This window comes from Topomyia yanbarensis, chromosome 2, assembly GCF_030247195.1.
Source record: "Topomyia yanbarensis strain Yona2022 chromosome 2, ASM3024719v1, whole genome shotgun sequence".
In the NCBI taxonomy this organism is placed as follows: domain Eukaryota; kingdom Metazoa; phylum Arthropoda; class Insecta; order Diptera; family Culicidae; genus Topomyia; species Topomyia yanbarensis.
The window spans coordinates 373972580-373995685 of NC_080671.1; the positions used below are offsets into that span (position 1 = coordinate 373972580).

Sequence of the window (23106 nt, forward strand, 5' to 3'; positions counted from 1 at the left end):
ATCGTTTTCACCTCCCACAATATAAGCACAGCCACATGCAACAAGTACTATCACCATTTACGCTATGAATTAATTCAACGAAAACATAACTAAACTGCTAGTTCTCTCATGATATTCCCCTTCGTGTTCATAAATACACAGTTGCAATGTTGCTCACAATGTAAATGTAAACAGATTTCCCGAGAATCATTGTCTCAAGTTACGTTCACAATACACGTGTTAAGCTTGTTTGTATGAATTTGTTTGCAATGAATTTCCCAGCACCTCTGCTTTCGCTATGGTAATCGATACCTTCCACCATTGCACCGGTACGCGAGGTTATAAAAACAAGTGTTGTTTTGTTTACTTTCTTCAGTAACACATCACAGTTTTTCCGAATACTATTTACTATCAAGCGTGTACCGTAGGAGCAACATGTTCGGTCTTTTGTTCGCATTGTTCATGATCATGACACTTTCTTACTACTATCATTTCCGGAGGTCGCGAAAGCGATTATACGAATTGGCGGCCAAGTTTCCAGGACCGTTAGATTTACCATTGATCGGTATCCTGCACTTAGCCTTCCGAGGAGGCCCAACGGAAACATTGAACCATTTGCTTCAGTACTTGCACAAGCTACCGACGCCGATGCGGGCATGGTTCGGACCATTCCTCTTTATTGTCATAGATCAACCGGAGCATCTGGCTATCGTCCTGAACTCTCAGGACTGCATCAAACGAGCAAGTGTATACCAATTCATGGGACTTGAGAAGGGAGTGTTCAATGCAGCGCCGGATCTGTGGAGGAAACTTCGGAAGCAACTCAATCCTTCGTTTGCTGTTCCTGCCTTGAAAAGTTTTGTGCCCATATTTAACGAAAAGGCTGACTTACTAGTGAAGAATTTGGAGTGCATGGTCGGAGAGAAACCATTCGATCTTTTGTATCAGGCGAGTGAATATATGCTCGCGACGAGTGCGATCAATTCGTTGGGAGTGGATATGGACGATGACAGTAATTACAAGCAACGCTATTTGAAGAACGCTGAACGGTGAGTATCCGGTCCGATTATCACAAAAAAAACCGGTTTTAATCCACCCCGATGTGCGATCGGATACCACACTAAAGCTACGGTACTAAATTCGCTCAGAAATGATTCGAAGTTGTGGGTATTCTGATTCTGGTTGCATCTCGAATCGTCCTATTCCATCTTATTGCACTGAAAAATCCCAGCCAAACTCATCCGGGATTTGATTCAGAATTTCGGTTGGATTCAGCATAATTTACATGTGTTGAAGTTGTGGTTGGTAACTTGCAACATTTTTATGAAATTTTTACTAACAATGTGAATATTAACATGACAAATACAATTTATCGCTGAGACTATTTGTATCGAATCAATGATCGCAAATATCACAAATATTGTGAACTTTTGAGATGAAACAATATTTGTGATATTAAACAGAAAAAAAATCTTTTCCTTCTTTTCTCATTCCATTTTACTTGTTTTAAAATTCTGAATCATCTTATTTGTTTGAAATTAAGTGGAAATACTTAATTTCCACTTAATTTCAAACAAAAGAATGTTAAATTTGCCTCATTGTCAATTTCAAGGAAAGATATCGAATGAAAAATTCTATGTGCAATATTTTGAAAATGCTACAAGTTTGCTTTGCAGTTTGCTTGTAAATATTAATGTATGCTAGAACATTAAGATAACTCAAAGAAATTTATTTCACTAAGTAAGCGGTAGATTCAGTGAAATAATATTGTTGTATTCCTTTTTTGATGCTGAGTCATTTATTTTTTTTTTTCGATATAGAAATTTTTACCTTGGGGGGAAATCTCTTTTGGAAACGTCTCTAACCCTATGTGCTGGGGCTGGGAATCGAATCCAGCTGAGCTGCGTACAAGGCAATCGACATTTATTTATTTGTTTATTTGTTTGTTAACAGAAAATTCAGAAATGATGTACAATTTTCAAGAGATGTAATGGAATGTAGTCTATGTTGGGACGGGTTTGTTTAGAGGCTGATATTTAGTTTCCATGATCATATCTTTTTAGCTTGTGGTACACCACTTTGTAGATATATTATGTGGCTTAATGTCTACGAATGGAAAATGTTTACTTGCAATTTTAAATAAGACTAAGGATCAATTTTCTGCATGACAGCAGAATGGCAAAAAAAATTGTGTTGTATAGGTTGGGACACTTCAAACAATTTAAATAATCAAAGACAATTTAAACTTTAATGCATTATATTCATTTTTTGGTTAATATTATTTGTTAATTGGTATTTTAGAATAAGAATAAGTAACTGAAAGACTTATTTACTTCCATTTGACAAAGTTTATCTGATTCACAGTTTTTACATGTAAAACTTGTACGCAATCTTGTACGCATGCGTAATTGCATGGTGTCCCAACCTATACGACACGCTTGACCCAACCTATTTTTCGAAGAAAAAAAATCCAATGATGCACACGCAAAACCCTGATCGATAATAACATTTCAATTACTTATTAACACTTTAAAATTATTAACGTTGCAATTTCGACGAAAAATATTCAATTTAAGATGGTACAACAATCAGCACAACAAAAGATTTTTCGCTCGTTTTTTGACACTGCTCAGTACAGCTGTGACAAGAATGAACTATAACTTCAATTTGGCATCAAAAGTGAGCTACGACCGAGTCTAGTATGTGCTAAAAATAACAGATGGCAACACTGCATAAGAACGAAAATATCGAGCTGTCCCAACCTATACAGCGTCCCAACCTATACGACAACCCCTTACACTGAAACCTCCATTTACGAACTCTTTTTTACGTAATATTCGATTTACGTATCTTTTTTATCGATGTCTGAAGTCATTTTGAAATCCAAGATGGCGATTTCCGGTTTAAAAAATTTATATAACCTCAACAATATCGGTATTTTTGAAATGGGGTTCACGAGTGCATAACGGAAAACGATGTCTTAAGCCATTTTGTAATTAAAGATAGCGACTTCCGGTTTCGATTAGTTAACTATAAACTCTACAATATGGGTATTTTCGGAGTGGGGTTGACGAGTGCAGTGCGGGAATCGATGTCTTGAGCCATTTTGTAATCCAAGATGGCGATTTCCGGTTTAGAAAAACTCTATATCCTCGACAATATGCGTATTTTTGGAATCGCGTTGACGAGTGCATGACGGAAATCGATTTGTTGAACCATTTTATAATCCAAGATGGTGACTACCGGTTTAGAAAAAAATCTCTATAACCTCAAAAATATGAGACTTTTGGAATCGGGTTGACGAGTGCATGACGGAAATCGATGTGTTGAGCTATTTTGTAATCCAAGATAACGACTTCCGGTTTAGAAAAATTCTATAACCTCAACAATATGGGTACTTTTGGAATCGGGTTGACGAGTGCATGACGGAAATCGATGTCTTGAGCCATTGTGTAATCCAAGATAACAACTTCCGGTTTCGATTAATTCCCTATAACCTCAATAATATGGGTATTTTCGGAATGGGGTTGATGAATTCGTGACGGAAATCGATGTCTATAGCCATTTTGTAATCCAAGATAGCGACTTCCGGTTTAGATAGATTTTTTAAAACCTCAACAATATAGGTAGGGTAAGGTGGGGCAAATCCGACCTAGTAAATGATTTTGGCTGTAATATGGGGTCATGCATAAATGACATAGCATTTTAGGGGGTAGGGGGGTACACCAAATTTGTGACGAAGTCTGACTAGGGGGAGGGTAGGGTCAGAAGTTGTGCGACGTAGCATTAAGTTTAATTTTTTTGGCGGGCATCAAAACCCATTAATTAGAGAAAACAATTTAATTTTCCTCCATTCCTAAATTGATTTTCACGTGGTTTTTCATTTTGTAAATTTTACTGTTCGCGGAATGGCAGGCTCGCAAAGAAAAGGATAGATTTTTCATGCGGATTGAAATTTCCACATTAGTTAGCTAATATTGCTAACTAGTAGACTAATTTTGGTAGCTGAATTAAATTTTCTTTCGGATTCAATCAAAGAAAATTTATTAATTATTTGAGCTTATGCTTCCTAAAATCGTTGCTGTTATAATGAAAATGTTGATAAAAATCGTCAAACATTTTGTAAGGACATATATTTAAAAGAATTGAAAAACATATGTAATTTTTTCATCTTCCGGTCACGTTGCGGGGGGGGGGGGGGGGTTAGAGATATGCTACGTCATTTACAAGGGGGAGGTTAGAATTTTGTGACCAAATGCTACGAGGGGGGAGGGAGGGGTCGAAAATCGCCAGAAAAAAGCTACGTCATTTGTGTACGGCCCCTATGCTCATTTTACATCGGATCAAGTCGTTTTATATACTAAATTAAAGGTTAGACTTCTGGGCAACTTTCTGTATATAGCATATTATTCGTATATTGAGAAAACTTTGAGATACAAGCGGTTTATGAAAACGTTCATTTTTGCTGTTTACAAAAATGGTTGTGGTAAACCAGACCACCTATGTTTTTGGTTGATTTAGTACAGATATTACCCAAATTTTATGGTTTTTCAATGATAAATCAATGAATGTTATTGAATTGTAACATGAAGAATGCGAATGGAATGGTCAATCTTGGAATGTCAAAGTCACGAGCAGCAGCATGTAAAGATATTCCCATTTGCATCGGAGCAATTGCTTGACGAATATTATATTTCTGAAGTTTTTGTGTCTTTCGTTTGTAATTATGAACCAATACGCAAAAAAATAATTTAAATCCATTTACATTTTTATGCTATCACTTTAACAATCAGAAATATCCTGTAAACAATGATGCACAAAAATCAAATCAAAAGTTGTAAAAACACACTTGTTGTCGTTTGAGCATCTCAATGTAGACTAATAAAATACTGTCATACCATTATTATGATTATTTTAGATGCTGTACACGACAACGTTGACATTAGTTCACGTGGTGCTTCCGATTTTGGATAACAGAGGGGGGTCGGGTTTACCCAACGGTCGGATTTGCCCCACCTTACCCTATGTTCAGCACGGGGTTGACTAGTGCATGACGAAAATCGATATCTGAAGCTATTTTTAAACTTAAGATGGAGAATTCCCGTTTAAATTGTTAGGGTTGTCGTGAATATTGCTCAACCGGAAGTTGCCATATTGGAATTCAAAACAGGTTCCAATTGTCCATTTTCATCATCTGCTTGTCAAGCCCGTTCCAAAAATACCCATATTGTTAGGGTTATCAAATATATTGCTCAACCTGAAGTCGCCATCTTGGATTTCAAAACAGGTTCCAATTGTTCATTTTCATTATCTATTTGTCAAGTCCGTTCGAAAAATATCCATATTTTTAGGGTTATCGAGAATTGGTTGGTTCATCCCCTCTAGGAGTTCGGCCTGAGCGACCTCGGAGGGAGGGCCTGCTCGCATAGGTTGATGATAGTGTTCGGACATCTCGTGTAGCAGGGTCGGTCCCGGGTTTTGTGGAGGCGAGCCATTTCTGGGAGGTCTGTGCCGGTGTATTCCAGAAGTCCTTTCGAGAAATCCCAGAACGCGCCTGAGTGTGTTGTTAGCGGCTGCCCACCGAAAGGGGGAATGCCAGCTTCGATACTAGAGTTGTGGTATCGGTAATACCGGTACCGAAAATCCCGGGAATACCGACCCATTTTTGGTACCGTAATACCGGTACTGAACAAAAGCCAGTACCGGTATTTTCGGTACTATACAATTTTTCATGACAAATATGTTAACCCTGCATCTGGGATCTGTTTCAAAATATCGGTCTGCAAGATAACGTTTAATTATATTAATTTGCCTTCTAGATAAATCGTTGAGATAACACCTTTGTGTGGGAATGAGGTTGGGCCATCATCACAATAATTCTAGAAGTAAAAGTTTTATTGGCGACATTCTGATTGGTTTCCATTATTCAGTGGGTGGCGCGTAATAAGACTATGGTCTAAGTCATGTCTGTATTTGGTTTGGTCTTAAACCTTTATCTATAAAAGAACGAACAGCGATTTAGTAGCTAACAGTTTTAGACTTGGTGAACTGTTTCAAATGGGGTGATTTGTAATTATTAGTGATCAAAAAATTCAGCAAAACTCCATAGTTTACAGGAAAGCAAGTAGCCTTGATATGCACTAGAGAATAGTAGGCAAACGACATAAAGGTCGCAACCAATTTTCAGAAAAGCAAGAGAGGAAATGCGATTAACCTGCTCGGATTTACTGCCATTCTCGCTTTGATTTACTGTTGTGAATAGGGTTTCATGCATCTACCATCTGTTCAAGTCGACGAAAGTCGCACCACTTAGCAGTTATTGATTTCAAAGTGGCCTAGATTTCGAAATAAAAGAAGGTGCCCTATACGACAATATCTTCTGTGAAATGAGTCTTGCCATTCCGAAGCAATTAAAAACAAAAAACATGTTTTTTGATAAGCACAAATCAATCATCTGAGAATAAGATCATCAGTTTGAGCATTCAATTTCAGATTGAAGCTTTCTCGAATTTTTTAAAAAAATATTCGAGTACCGGTTCTCGCCAAAAAGGGTCGGTACTGCGAACCCTATTCGACACAGGCTGCATCGGCAGAGGTGCTCAGCAGTAGGTTGGAGGCCAACCGAGTCGTTCCGTTGTACAGGGGGAAGAAAGGATCTTCATAAGCCCGTCCAAGTTGTGGCTGGTTATTTCAACACTCTGCAGTTGATGAGCGCACTACTGACGTTCAGAGCAGTTCTCCTATTCCATGTCGGATACGGGGCACTGATGGTTCGAATGAGGTGTTTCCTGCTTTCACATTCTCTTTTGACAGTCCGGATATGTGATACAAGAAGTCGCCATCTTGGATTTCCAATTGTCCATTTTCATCATCTACTTGTCAAGCCAGTTCCAAAAATACCCATATTGTTAGGGTTATGGTGAATATTGCTCAACCAACGAATTTTAGTAAGAATGTGGAGCACGAACTAAATCCCAAATAACGAACACTTTTTTTACGAATTAATTCAATTTATGAACCCCCGGTTTGGTTCGTTTCGTAAATGGAGGTTGCGGTGTATTATTATTTCCCTCTTCTGAATACGCTTTGTCTTAAATCTCTGCACGATTCTTGTTGTATATTCCACAACTTTGGAGGGTTTGAGTCCACAACATGATTAACATAATACCTTTTCAATATCTATTATTGTACACTGTGTATCGTTTATTATAGATTGTTCACACTCGTAATGAATCGCATTTTCAAGGCGTGGCTATATCCTAAATGTATCTATAAACTAACATCTAGCTACCGGGAAGAGATGAGCCACCGTGACATGCTTCAAGAAGTGTCGAAAAAGGTTAATCTTTACAACCTGTGTAATTAAATCTTTAAAAATATCCACTATTCTTTTACTATAGGTGTTCGCAATGCGTAAGGAGGCTAAACGGAAGGAGTCGAGATCAGCGACAAGTGCCGACCGTGATGAGAACAATTTCCGCCGTCCACAGATTTTCATCGACAAACTGGAGTGTATTGCCGACGAAATGGGAATTCTGGACGAGGATGGCGTGATACAGAACTTGGACACGTTCATATTCGCCAGCAACGATACGACGTCGTCCGCCATGGCTACAACTGTGCTCATGCTGGCAATGCATCCGAAAATGCAAGAAAGGGTCTTCCAGGAAGTTATCAGTAATGTTCCAGGTTCTAACATCGATTATGACGATTTATCTAAGCTCGTCTATTTGGAAATGGTTATCAAGGAAACGATCCGTTTGTTCCCTATTGTACCAGCAATTGGACGCATGTGCGAGAAAGAATTGCAAATTGGCGAGTTCATAATTCCAGCAAACGCTCAAATTTTGATTCCGGTAGTAAAGATCAATCGGAATAAAACCGTCTGGGGTGAATTGACTGATCAATTCGATCCGGAAAATTTCTCTTCGGAGAACTGTGCAAAGCGACACCCATACGCTTATCTTAGCTTCAGTGGGGGGATTAGAAACTGTATAGGTATCAAGTATGCAATGATAGCCATGAAAATCGGTCTTGTCAAACTTATAAAGAGCTATGTATTTGCAACTGACTTGTCGTTGGCTGATGTTAGGTTTCATTTTTCGATTGTGCGGCACATTTCGAACGCATTGGTAAGACTAGAAAAGCGTGAAACACAAGTGTCACTCAGTTAACTGCGAAAAATCAATACAGTAATGTTTCGATTATATCACGGTCGGTCTGTATTTTAGCGTGATATATTTGAAGCGTGATATATTCAAAACAAACCAAAAAATTACATTCAAGCATTAATCCATGTATTTCTATAAACAAAAAGTAATGAAAAGGTCAAGTTAGTTAAAAGAATAAATCATAGTAAGGTAATGGGCCTATTTTTGCCATGCTTCTATAATCACACTACCCATTAGAAGCCGTTGGCAGCGTCTGCCATCTTTGTTCAACGGTATGGCATCAGTGGATAATTTTTCCCCACACAGCTTCACCTTACGTAGCACATACCATTTCTTAAAATAGTTGAACCACCCAAAACTAAACTTAAAGGAATCTGCCACATTAAGGTTTTGGACAAATATCATGACTATTAAAATCAGTGTACTCGAAGAGATTACGAGTCAGTTCTCGTTGTTTCAGCATCCATAGAAATAGTCCCATCACCAATTGTTGACGTTGTCCTTTAAAAAGAAAAGTATTCACATCGATTCAAGAGAAAATGCATATCTAGGCCATATCTTGCGTAATTTGTTTTTCTCATTATTTTGTTAGATTTTCTTGCGGATAACTAACAATTTAAAAAAGAAGTCGATTTGTTTACCTGCTACACCAAACGGTCCCTCCAGACGGTCCCTTAAGGACAAGGCAAACAAGTTACGAAGAATTTAAAACTAAAATTGAAATCGGTCGAAGAATATTTCGGCAATCCTAGTCATTGCAACAACGTCTTGGTAAAACATGATTTCGAGATTATTCACGCTTAAAGTTTCGCGCCACTCCCATTCTTCACTAAAAGGAACAAGATAAACAGCGCCATAACTTTGCTTCTACTCCTCATACCTCTATAAAAATTTCAGATACTTTCTTAAGAATCTATTCGTTAAGATAAATGAATAAAAAAGTTCGACTTTTTGACCGACCACATCATATATAAACCCTTAACGAAATAGTCCGAAACCTAATAATAGGCTCATTACCCTATATGTAAATAAGCAAATCAATTGTAAAAAACCCTAAAAGTGCCAGGACACAACATGTGGCTTAATTGGATCAAAACGTAGTGTGCCTTATCTGTTTTTCAAAAAGCGTGATATAATCGAGATAAAACCGTGATATATTCGAGAGTGATATAAACGAGTATTGATATAAACGCATAGTGATATAAACGAAACATTACTGTAAGTGAATTTGAGTAGTTCAGATCTTTCTGCAGACAACATGGCAATTAAAAAATGATACTTCTAAAATGGTTAATAAAACACAAACCTGATTTGTTTTTCTTTTCGAAATCATATTCAATAACGTGTAAAATTTGTCGAAATAGTAGAGTGCTGTAGACAGAAGTAGGCCACCGACAGAAGCGGGCCGCCCAAATTTTTTAAGATCTAGTGACATCTATATCAAGCTATACATACAGTGACACAATCTCATATTCGCACACCTCTTAGTGTATATGTTTAATATTGTTTCATAAATGTTTGCGCTATTTAATATAGGTTTTGTTTTGTAACTGTGGTAGTAGAATCATCATCTGTCATTTTCTTATCATTCGTAGTCTAAAATGTGCAAGTTTCCGTACACTACACATAAAAAATCATTACTTGGTGTGAAAATGGCACAATTTCATATTCGTACACTTTTGAAAAATCAATTATTTTTTTTGTTTACTTGTGGCTTTAACCTTTTTAGGTCATTCGCCAGGTAAAAAATTTAATTACATTTCATTTCAAGTTACTGGAATTTGGGTTGGATTTATATTTGGTATGACTCTTCTTAGTGGCGGGAGCCAGCTGATCCGGATGGGCCGCGGTAGTCCCTCCCATCACCCGGTCCGGGAGTGGCGAGGGGCCCTAGGTTGTGAACGGTAGATAGGTTTGGGGCTGGATGCTGTTGTCGTGGGGGCGGCGGAGTATCCTTCCATCACCAATTCCGGGTGTGGCAAGGGGCCCGCAGTTGTTGGTGTGATGTTGGATGGGCCGCGGTGAGCCCTCCCGGCATCCTGTCCGGATGTGGCGAGGGGCCCGCGGTTGTGGATGGATAGTCTGTTGGTTGCATTCCGCTGTTGAAGGTGTTGTCGGTGCTTGATGGTTTTTACGTGGGGGGCCGCATCCTGATTCTTTGGCGCACGATGAAAAGTGAGAAAAGGTCGAGCTTCCCTTCGGATCTATCGATTAGAACACTTATGGACACTTTTTACCTCGAAAAAAATCGATTAAATTAACTACGACCGAACTGAAACAAAACTTATGTGAACAGAAGGGCCCGCTACGTCAATTGTTTGTGCTTTTCTTCTTCATATCCTCTTGTTTTTTCAGCTTCACCGAAGAAAAATGACAACCGCACTCACACACAGAAAAAAATGTGCACACCTGTATCCGTCTTGGGTGTGACCGACTCTTAGGCGTGATAGTATTCTTTGTTCAGCTCTGGAGCTCCGGTCGGTCCACTTGGTGGTGTCGCCCTTGATTTTTTGGGTGTGACTCCAAGATGATCTCCAGTGCCTGGTGAAGTGGGTGGCTACTTGGTTGGTGAAAGACTTTGTTATGTCAGCAGCTGGTGTTTCTGGGTGTTGTATTAGCGCACTGAATCGGCCCAGTGCTGCCAGACGGTCTGCTATTTCGTTTTCTTGGATGCCACAGTGGGCGGGTACCCAGCAGATGGTGACTCCCGCATCGCTGTGGTTTTCTATTGTCTGGATGAAAGGGTGGCGGCAGTTGCCGGATTGGAGGGCGGTGATGACTGAAAATGAGTCTGAGTAAACCACCGTTGGTTGGTTGGACGGTTTGGTGATTAGGCTCTACGCGATCGCTGCTGCTTCGGCTGAGAAAATGGAGCAGGTGGCTGGTAACTGTAGCGATATATTTGTTACTGGTTCTGGACCTGATATACCGATGCCAACTCCAGTGGCTGTCTTGGAGCCGTCGGTGTAGAGATGGTAGTGGTTTTTGCACTTGCTGTTGGTGTTAGAGATGGGCCATTCGTTCGCGAACGGTTCAAGTGAACTGGTTCTTCGAAGAGAATGAGCGACCGGAAGTTCTTTTTAAAAGAACGGTAGTTCTCAATTCTCTTCAAAGCGAATGAACTGAACATGACCCAAAGCCGTTTGGCGAATTTCTCGGATCGATTTTTAGGCGAACGAATGAAAATGAACCGACTTGCCGTCCCACAAACCACTCTCTGTGCTCTCCCAGAATGGAACCGGCGAAGAACGACTCACAAGCGAACGACTCATCACATTCTCTATTTCTCTAGTTATACATCATGAAGAAATCGCTACCCTTGATGAACTCGTTAAGCATACAGGGGTATAATAGTTTGGGCAGCATCTGTTTGGTTCCTCTCCAAGAATAGAATGTTTTGAGAGACATTCGCTAGATACAAGTAAAATATCAGCTGAACGGAAGAACGGTTCATCTGAACTAGTTCTTTTTACAGAACTGTTTAGTCGGGAATGGTTCTTCGAAGTGAACTGTTTCGCCCATCTCTAGTTGGTGTTATCGTGGAACCTGGCTCTGGCAGCGACGGGTGGGAGGTCTGCCAGGTGGAGGCTGGTATCAATTGCTGGTATGTTGGTGTTATACCACGGCTTATTTCTCGCGGAGCGGAGCCGGGCCAGCTGGGGCAGTTCTTTGCCGGTGTAGAGTTGGTGGAGTTCTTTATCTAGGTCAAGAAGCATGCAGTCTTGGCCGGATGTTTTCTCTAGATAGCCAAGGGCTCGACGAAAGATGACAATGGCGGTTTGCCAGCGGCAGGGGAGCTGACCGGCTTCCACACATGCCGCGTTGGCAGGGGTGCTGGGAAGGTGGTTGAATGCTATCCTTATGGAGCGGTTATATGTTGTGGCCAGGTGATGAGGTTGTTACGGCGGAGTCCGGTGGCTTCGATACCTTAATATATTCTGCTCCATATTAGTGCCTTGCTGACGTTAATCGCTGTAGATCTATTCCACTTGGGGTGGCCGTTTCTGATCGTTCGTATCAGTCTTAACCGACTTTCGCAGTCACTTTTTACATTGCGAAAGTGGGGGAGGAACGTTAGTTTGCTGTCGAACGTGACGCCAAGGATCCTGGGTTCCTTCGCGTAGGGTATGATGGTGCCGGAAAGAGAGACGGGGATCCCGGTTGGTCGGTGGGAGCCAATGCAGCAGTGCGTAATAGTGCATTTGGTGGGTGAGAGAGTGAATCCAACGGAGGTAGCCCATTTTTCGATGGCGTTGGCCGCTAGTTGTGCTTTTCGTCGAGTAAGTTTGATACTTCTGCCGGCGACGACATTGACTATGTCATCTGCGAACACGTAGATGTAGATGTTTTTGGGAAGTTTTTGGAAGACTGAGTTCTTGCTTATGAGGAAAAGCGTCACTACAAGGTCAGAGCCCTGGGGACCCCGTTGCCTTCTGTGAAGATGTTTGATGTTGTGCCACCGATGCAGACACGGAAAGTCCGGTCCTGCAGCTAATTTTGTAGAAATGCCCCCATATTGCCGGTGATCCCCCAGTCGGCCAGTTGCCTCAGAACGCCGCCCCTCCAGACGGTGTTGAATGCCTTGGCGATGTCAATGGTGAGTATGTCGACGTGCAGTCCGGCTTCAACCGCTCGATGGATGGTTTCTGTGAGCGCCTTCAGGTGGGATCCAGTGCCTGTACCCTGTCTATAAAGGCGAATTGTCGGTGATCTAATAGGCTATTTTCCTGTAGGAGGGTAGTCAATCTACGGTTAGCGAGTCGTTCGAACGTTTTTCCGATGCAGGACAGGATGCTGATTGGCCGGAAGTCGTTGGCTGCGCGATGGCCTGTGCTTTTCCTCGGGATGGGTACTATCAGGGCCTTCTTCCACTCCTGTGGCAAGGTGCCGTTGTTCCACAGGCGGTTGAAGATGTTGAAGAGGCATCTCTTGCCGATAGGCGGGAGGTGCCACAGGAGCGTATAGCAGATGCCGTCGGGTCCGTTGGATTTACCTTTGCCAGCGGCAATGGCAGCGGAGAGTTCCTGTCCGGTAAAAGGGCGGTTGTAAGCTTCGTTGTCTCCGGTGGGAAATTGGACCGGCGGGGTTTGAAGCTTTGTCCTTTTGCTGAGGAAGGAGGGCGGGAGGGCGGAGTCGGCTGACAAAGATGAAAAATATGGACCGAGATTATCGGCTATTGCTCGGGGGTCAGATGTTGGTGCTCCGTCAACTTCGAATGTGAGGCCGCGCTGCCTCCTCTTGCCATTTAAGGCGCTCCACAGTTCGGTGGTGCTGCTGTCCGGGGATATCTCATCCAGGAATTTTTGCCAACTGGTGGTTTTTGCTTTGATGATGGCGATTCTAGCGGCGTTTCTTTTTAGCCGGAACAGATTGGCTTTGGCTTCTCTACCTGGGTCGTGAGGTGTGGTTTTTTGAAGAGAGCGGAGGGCCTTTCTTCGCTCCTTTATGGCTGTGGCGACATCGGTGCACCACCAGTGGACAGCTCTGCCCGGTGGGGACCCGCTGGTTCTCGGGATGCTGGATTCGGCTGCAGCGTTGATGATATCGGTGAGCTCGCTGGGGGTGTAGGATGTTTGGGGGTCTATATGAGTTGCTCAAACTGTGCCCAATCAGCCTCTTTGTAAATCCATTGACGTCTGCGGGTGGTGGTGGGCGGGCCCTGTGGGTGACTAGTATTGGGTGGTGATCACTGCTGCAGACGTCTGGTAGAACTGACCAGAGGCAGTCTGAAGCCAGTGTGTTGGAACATATAGTCAAATCGATTGGGGATGATGTGGTGCCCCTCGTGAAGGTTGGACTGCCGTCGTTTAGTAGGATGGCTCCGTGAGATTCGATGATCTTCAGTACTTCGTTGCCTCGGCAGTTGGGGCGGCGTGAGCCCCAGGCGGGGTGGTGGGCGTTAAAATCTCCCAGGATGATGTATGGTGTTGGGAGTTGGCGGATGAGCTCGTCAAGGTGTTTGCCGGGATCTCGTATGTCCTGCGGTATGTAGATGGACACAACTGTGCAAGGAGTGGGGACCTTGATCCGTTTAGCGATCGCCAGTAGAGGTGTGTTGAGTGCGATGTTCTCTTCTGGGATGTCTGACCGGATGGCCAGTCCGATGGTCTGGTAGATGTTTCCGCCAGTTCGGAGTTTCCAGGAATATTGGCCCCCGAACCATGGGGCGATGTCGGTGCCGTCGGCGATGTGCGTCTCTTGGATGGCAAGAGTGATGGGGTTGTGGCGCGCGATTAGTAGTTGAATGTCGCCAAGGTTCTGTCGCAGCCCGTTGGTATTCCAGTGTAGGGCCTGCGAGCTACGATTGCGGGAGTTGAATTCGTCGGAGCCTGGTTCATGCTGCGTAGATTTGCTGTCGGGTCGGGAGTCACTGTGGTTGTCGCTGTCGTTGTTCCTCGGATCCGTTTCGCCGTGCTGGGTTGGCGGTTCAGCGAGGTGGGGTGGGCCAGTGTGGTGGTATCTGGTGTTGTCGTTGGTCGGACTACCATACTGCCCTTCCAGTGACCACGGAGGGTATGGCAAGGGGTCCGCTGGTGGGGTTTGGTTTGAAGTGACTAGTGTTTCCCAGTCTGAGTAGTCCGGGGTGTTGAGGGGGGTGCTCGAAGGGGTTTCCTAGGAAAGGGTCGGAGCGGTAGATTTGCGGGTACTGGCAATAGGGTTTGTAGAGACTCACCCGGGGGGAAGCCGGTCCCCCTGCACCTGTTGCCGTCCGGGATTCATCTAAGGTGGTTTCTAAAGGCTTTTGTCTAGAAAAAAAAACCTGTTTTAATCCACCTAGAGGTGCAATTGTGCCTTTCTCATTTCGCCAAACTATGATTTAATAGCTGGCTCGTACAATATAACATTATGGAAATGTCTTTCATTCTTATTACACTTGGTAAGTATATATAAGAGCACCTTTTTGCATTCATCGCGGTATCGGTTTGAATCGGAGTTTTCCATGTGATCGCACTCCACAACCCGTAACTCCGGAGCCGGAAGTCGGATGGAGATGGAATTTAATATCAGTTTCCGGGGACGCAACACCATTCATTTGAGACTAAGTTGATCAAATCGGTCTAGTCATTTTCGAGAAACCAATATAACCGTTATTCTGAATTTGGATGCTTCCGGATCCGTCGATGGTGACCAGTGTGGCCAAAGAGACTTTGAATGACTGTTGGTGACCTAGATCTACAAATTCAACAGTTGTGTTAACATTTTGGAAAAAATTTCACCTTTTTACATTCAACGCAGAATTCGTTAGAATCGGGATTTGCTGCGCGATCGTACGTATCACCCTGTAATTCAGGAACCAGAACTGGGATCCACACAAAATTCAACAGCAGCTGATGGACCTTTCATTTAAAATCAAGTTTGTCAAAATCGGTTCAGAAAATTCCGAGAAACCGATGTGGACAAATCAACAAATTTTGTTTTGTAACCATACTCTTCAACTCGTAATACGGAACAAGATGTCGGTTGAAAATGAAATTCAATAGCAACCTATGGGAATATTATACCTTTCATTTGAATCTTAGTTTGTAAAAATCGGTTCAGCCATCTCCGAGAAACCGATGTGGATATTAGGTTAACAAATCCGCACATACACACACATACATACATACATACATACATACATACATACATACATACATACATACATACATACATACATACATACATACATACATACATACATACATACATACATACATACATACACATATACATACACACATACATACACACACATACGCACAGATATTTTGTGATCTCGGCGAACTGAGTCGAATATAATATGAGACTCGGCCCTCCGGGCCTCGGTTAGAAAGTCGGTTTTTGGAGCAATTGCATAACCTTTCTATATGAGAAAGGCAAAAGAATAATATTTAATCAGCTTAATCAGCATGAGTTCAATGTTATCTTCATGTGATTATATTTTGAAATGTTGGTGGAATGGGTTTGAAAGTAGAGGGAATGGGGGGTTAGTAAAGTGGGAGTGGAGGATGCGTCAGAAATCCTTCATCTTATTTCGATATACGGGGTGGATGAAGGAAATGCGGGCGTGAGGGTGGTCCAAGGGGAGGGGAGTGATGAAGGAGGGAGGTGTAAGGGCAAGGCGGGGGGGAGGGGCGGCGACGCAATACTAAACTGCATATTTTGCATTCCATTTGAGACTTGGTTTGAGAAAATCGGTTCAGTCATCACCGAAGAACCGATGTGACTTTAATTGTGGAATATGCCCGGAATTCGGGACTTCCGGAATCGTCGATAGTGGACAATATATTCAAAGAATGTTCGATTGGCGATCAGTGATCTCGATTAGAAGTAATTTGGTGACCATTTCAATAGTTTTTAGAATCTGAGGTATTACGATTGTACCGATTTATATGGGAAATTCCAGTGTATCCTTACTAACACCCCTGTAACTCCGGAAGCAAGAGTCAGAACCGTATGAAATTTAGCAGCAGTCAATGGTATTACTGTATCTTTCATTTGAAATCAAGTTTGTGAAAATCGGTAGAGAATTCGTTGGGGAATAGTTGTTATATTAGCTTAGGAACTTGGCGGGTTCCCCGGGGGCGTCATGAACCGTCATAGGTGGCCAATGTGGTCAAAGCTGCTTTGATTGATCATTAGTGATCCAGACCCGCGAACTAGAGTAATGTTACATCAATTTTAATATGTTTTACATCATTTTAACATCATGGTGGTACCAGTTTATATGGGAATTTGCTGAGTGACCGCACTCTTCAACCCGCAACTCCGGAACCGGAAGTCGGATCAACTAAAAATTCAATAGCAGCTTATGAGCGTTATACCTTTCAGATGAACCTAAGTTTGTGAAAATCGGTTCAGCCATCTCTGAGAAAATTGTGTGAGTTTAAATGACACATACACATACACACACACATACACACACACATACATACACACAGACATTTGCCGATCTCGACGAACTGAATCGAATGGTGTATGACATTCGGCCCTCCGGGCCTCGGTTAAAAAGTCGACTTTTACAGTGATTGCATAGCCTTTCTTTATATGAGAAAGGCAAAAAACGTTTTTCGAATAAAAAGTATCACGCACATATAAAAAAATAAAATTTATTCATCTCATACAATAGGTATCTTTGATCCCTGTAACACTGGGTACACGTGATCCCTATCATTAGTTCTCTCAAACACTTTTGAAATGTATAGAAATAGAAAAACATCATTTTCATAAAGTTCCTGGCATTATTAATTGGTCTAAAATGTTTTTTCTGTGAACAAATTATGATATAAGTTACTGAAGGTTGGAAAAGCCAGTTAAACACCTCTGATTTACCACAAATACTTGTCTTGACATTCTATTGTGATTAAAGTTTGTCGTGCATCTAAAAAGGTAGTTTAATTAATTAATTTATCAGGACAGGTGATTAGCTGAACATTCGTGTCTATTAGTCATAGTGTGCCTTGATTCTTTAGCCCTAGTATGCAGGGGATCAAGTTACCACACGTTTTTTAAAAAAACTCGTTTCGACATGATTTTCGAAATCGTTCCTATTGCTGGCAGGGCATAGTATTCAGATTTACATATTATTCATAGCTCTTAGAATTCAAATTGACTACAAATTGGCGAATTATGCAATTTAAATGTTTATTTCATTGGAAAGTTATAAGAAAAAAAACAAAATCAAGTGTACCCACTCTCACCTAAATATAAAACCACAATTTTAGTTTTTGTATCAAGAGACGTCAACCCTCCACATAATCGGTTATCGGCACGTTTTGGAGCATCACGATGGCCACATTTTGGGAGTTTTACAAATGTTTGTAAACCTCCTATCAGCATCAGCTCAACCTCACTAAAGGTTGGACAGGTAGGAAAACCTGAGAAATTGATCACTGCTGTGTTAAGGTTCTACGTAGAAAGTTTTAAAATAACAACGAAAAAAGGAAGTTTTTTTCTTACACCGTTGGAAAAATCTTAACGAAAATGAATCAGTAATACTTTACCAATGCCACGATTTATGTTCAGGGAGATTCACCCAGCGGCCTGCGAAAAAACTGCTTTTTTCGTTTTCCAAAACGGCCACTTATTGAGGCGTTCTCAGTTGCACCTTAATGTTTTACAGTCACAGGTTTTTGTTCCTTGAATTCGTGCAAATCTATAGATGTATTATATACTAGCATAATTAGACTCTGATCAACAGAAACAGCAACAGGTTCAACCTCTTTTGATTTGAACAGTAGAATGCATACAATTTCTCTAATCGAGATTCAAATAAGTAGATTTAGAAGGGCCCGTCAGGATCACCAACTTGGGGACCCGACGCGGCTCTCGACGCCCCTGGGTAAAATCACTTGTAACTTCAATGTCATACCTCAGCTTGAGTATCAATTGTATCAGTGTATAGCAAAAGCAAACAGATTTTTCCACGAAATTTGGTTCAGTTTTGGAAATTTGTAACCTTTTTACTTTTCGCAAGCAAGCCACGTGGTTAAAAATGCTATCAGCTGATTCACCCTAATATAAAATGATCCTGACTCATAACAAAAAATCTGATACCTGCTCGTAATATATTCCTATTTCGTTCAATAGTAAACAAGCGTGGCGCCATGTAACTCTTAAATTGAATTTTGCCGACCTACATAAACACATAAACAGTAATTGTTGCTTTGGTTGCCTGTACCTCAGCTGCGTTCCACAAAAAAATCATTTAATCCAATAAACCGTATCTACGCCGATATTACGATATTACACTCTACATGCACGCTATGTTTAAACGTGCGATACTAAAGTTCAGGTTTCAGCAGTAAAGCTTCTCAAAAGGACCTTCTTCCGTTCACCAGCAGAGTGCTCCTTCGAAACTCCTTTATTCCAATTGCGACGCTCATACACAAAGCGAAGTTCTGATACCGTACCACACCCCAAAAGCCACCACTAGATGCTGTGAGTGTATCTCTCTCACCGTGAAGTTTTCGCTTCTAAATATCGCTTTTCACTGAGTTCAGTGAAACCAGAGCCCAATACAGCGTTTGCATGAAATTCCAATTCACTCTCGAAGTAAACAGTTGTACTTGCCACACACATAAGCAGCCAAATTATCTTCTGGCACGCATCCAAACCTGGCAGCTACGAAAGTGGACTTCTCCCATTGTCGAACCACACGTCGACACACAATGGAACGAATTCGTTGATGGGTTGCGGTTGTGTGGAGCGTACGTACCCTCGAAAACCCACCCCAACTTTGAGGGGAGAAATACTGCCTGCCATTCACACCGAATGCCGAGATTTTTAGCTTTTGTGATCAGAAGAATAAAGTTTAAACAGTGCCTATATTGCGTTTTTATATTTTTGGAAATTGTTTCCTGATTTGAATCAACGCTTTTAACGAGTCTCCACAAAGTTATACTCCCCCTCCCCCTACGTAACAAATTGTCACAAATTTCTCTCTTGTATTACGAAACAAATTCTTTGAAAATATTTTTTTCTTCAGTAAAAACATATTACGTAATGTCCTCCCCAAGATGCGACAATCTGTCGTACCACCACCACCCCCCACCCCTTAAAGCGAAACGAAAATTATGAATGGCCCCTAATATGCCTGCAAAAATAAGAACATAAATCATTAGGTTTAAATCGATTGTATTGCATTTTCTAGGTTATGTACCTACAAAATTCATGATGACGCAATGTCATATTAGAGTAAGAATTTGAACCAAATGCACAACACACGATTTTATTTTATCTTGAAAATCCCATACTACGAATTGTTATAGGGACACTTGGATTCCTTCATCAATTTTCGACATAAGGCATCTCGCGGATAGTTTCTACAAAATAAATCGCGTGAATGAGCAAAAGAAAATAATTGTTGCTTTATTTTCATATAAAATTAATCTACTATGCATAATTGCGGCAAGTCATGTATTTTGTCGTCAATACTGCACGTGTAGTGTGAGTTGCTACTTTTAAGTTAAGTTGTTATGGTCCCAGGACTTTTGTAATCACACATCATGCAACCAAATAGGGTTGCCAACTTTGGTGAGGCACTGACCCGGTGATTATAACTGACATGGGAGTAGGCTTTAAGTGAACATGAGCATATGATGAAACCATACAAAAATATAATCAAAACGTTGTACATTTAAAAACACATTAATCGTTTTTCATTACCTACTGAGTTAAAATGAAACAAGTATGCATCTGCCGTACGGGAACGGTGGGTGGTAAGCCTAGTTTACAATTGTATAACGATGGAGCTATTCCAACAGGATTGCTATGATTAATAATAAAATCCACTTGTTTTGGAGTCATGCTGCTTCTTTAGTTAATAACTTTTCTCAGCGAATTTTCACAAACTTACAATGTTCCACGAATGCGTTCAGTAGAAGAATACCTTTAGACATATAGAGCGTCCTCGTGAATTGATTTATGAGGCGATTTTTTAAGAATTTATTTTTAATTTTAACCGATTTTTCATACAAATTTCGATATAAACTTTGAAACACAAGCGATCGGTACCAAAATTTGCACAATTACTAAGGGCCATAAAAGGAGTGGTGCTTGGTGGAGCCAAAAGTGGTGGAGCTAAAGGCAAAAATTGAACCAGTCTAGTATGCACTCTTTCATTTCTTCTGTAACTCGTTGGGGTATTGTTTCACATCACCTGTTAACCGCAAAAAAAATCGAAAGCACCAGTCAGTCTCGCGGTGGAGGATAACGCGAACAACAAATGCTCTCGTTCATAGATAACAGGGAAAGAGAGTGAAGAAAGCAGTATAGCGGCATCGTGTGGGGAGCACACTGCGGTATTTTTCAGGTTTCTTGTGCCCCCGTCGCTAGGAAGGTTCCAACCAAAAAGCAAAGCCGCGATCTCCCATCAAGCAACAGTTGCATGTAAAGCATCAGATGCAATGAAGTGCAAGAGAATTGGTAAAATTGGAGGAATTTAAACTATTTAAACTATTTGAAATCATTTGGTACAATATTAGTAAATATCGGAATAGTGTAGCTGTAACTAAGTTTATTTTGGATTCATTTCCCTTGTTTTTCGCAGCAGATCTGAAATATTTGTTAGATGCATCTTGGCAACCTTGAAAAGAAAGGTCTGTCGGGAAAAAAAACTTGAACCCAAGAGGTGGTCAAAGCACTTCCTACACTTTTTAAACACATTGCACAGAAACAAAGAAATTCAGTACTGTAAAATTACCCATCATCTCACCAGACCCGGAGAAATTGAAGTAAACCCCGGAGGACCGGAGCTCGCCCCCAAAAACCGGAGTCTCCTGGTCAAACCCGGAAGGGTGGCAACCCTAGACCCAAACGTTCAACGAGCATGAAGCAACCAAGCGATTCCATGGTAGCGGCAGGAAAAGCGGCACTGACAGACCAATACGATATTGAGCCAATTTAAGCGTCACTCCAACATTTCAATTAAAGTTTTCATTTATTTTGAGCAAGAATAATAAAACATTCCAGCTAGTTGGTACATCGATTGCCTTGTACGCAGCTTACCTGGGTTCTATTCCCATCCCCCGCACATAGAATTAGAGATTTTTCTAGAGAGATTTCTCTAACCCGAAAAAGAGGCGAATGACCCAAAGGTCCTCTATAGTCAAAATAAAACAAAACCTGTTTTACTTCATCTAGTGCTGCAAGTGTGCCTTTCTCATTTATCCAAACTATTATTCAATAGCTGGTTGGTTATGTTCAATATAATTGTGTAAATATCTACTACATTCATACACCTTGTACCTATATACAATGACACAACTGTCACGAACCTGACGACTAACATGTCGACAATGACACACTTGGAACAAACATATAATATTTAAGTAGATAAATCAGCAAGTTAAATGTTATCTTCGTGTCCATCGAAAGCTTAGATCGGGGAGTCTAGAACATTTTTTTTAACATTTTGATGATTAATCTTTTAGGTGATTTTTCAATTTGTAGCTTAAAACAGCTATCTCCCTTTTATGAGGTTAAATCAGTGAACACACATTGTCAGATGAACGGACTTGCAACTGTAATGAAAACCTTCGAAGACAACATTTAGCCAGTTTCGCGTTGGTAATTAGGTGCCTTGAAATGCGCAATACAAAACGTTTCCGTCAATTTCTTTTTCTTCGAGATATATTTTTGCTCGGGATTCCTTTGTAACTGATGTTGTATTCAAAGTTCTGTTCTATGGATTCTTTGAACAATTTTGTCTCAATTAAATTTGATTTCGTTTACGATCACGATCGAAAGACTCTCCCTTTAGATAAGACATAAGATCGGTCGTCCACATTTTAGTAACAAATTATTTTCTACGCAAAATCATTTCATGTTGTTTTGTAGTCAGAGAAAATACTTGGAAGAAGCAGGGTGTTATCTGGTTTTAGGGATTGTGTATTTGTTCAGAGAAAATGCTTGGAAGAAGCAGGGTGTTATCTGGATTTAGGAATTGTGTATTTGTTCAAAATAGCAATTCTATTACAGGAAATATGGGAAAGTTGAAATTTGAAAATGCACTATATCAAGTATTTCGATTTGATTTTTTTTATTTCGATTATAGAGGTTTTAACCTTAAGGTCATTCGCCTCTTCGGGTTAGAAAAATCTCTTATGAAAAATTTCTAACCCTATGTGCGGGGTCGGGACTCGAACCCAGGTGCGCTGCGTACAAGGCAATCGATTTACCAACTACGCCCACCCCATTTCGATTTCATTAATCAACGAAACAAATTATCTAAATACACCAAATTACGGTAAAATTGTCTAAGAAATCCGAAAATGATATAATTCTGAATAAGAAAAAGGTGGGAAAAGAATCCCGAACAAAAAAAACCCTAATAACATAAAATATAAACAAAAGGGTATTGTTTCGCAGTTATTGTATAACAGGTTCATAACCCAATGTTGGTTCAAAAACTCATCTGTTTTAGTCTTTTAACAACTCGATAGATGCGCAAAATTGTAAAGTTATAATAATATTT

The 23106-nt window shown here is 40.9% G+C and overlaps 2 protein-coding genes across 2 annotated transcripts in view; one reads left to right on the forward strand and one right to left on the reverse strand.

Annotated features, from left to right (window-relative positions):
• The window catches only part of LOC131684585 (ankyrin-3-like), a 182751-nt gene that overhangs the window by 132529 nt on the left and 27116 nt on the right, over positions 1 to 23106 (reverse strand). The window lies entirely within an intron of this gene.
• LOC131684587 (cytochrome P450 4C1-like) lies at positions 367 to 9434 on the forward strand. The gene is made up of 3 exons (XM_058967592.1): positions 367 to 1028; positions 7192 to 7318; positions 7380 to 9434. The coding sequence occupies exons 1-3, from the start codon at positions 415 to 417 to the stop codon at positions 8151 to 8153; spliced, it is 1515 nt and encodes a 504-aa protein (XP_058823575.1). The 5' UTR covers positions 367 to 414; the 3' UTR covers positions 8154 to 9434.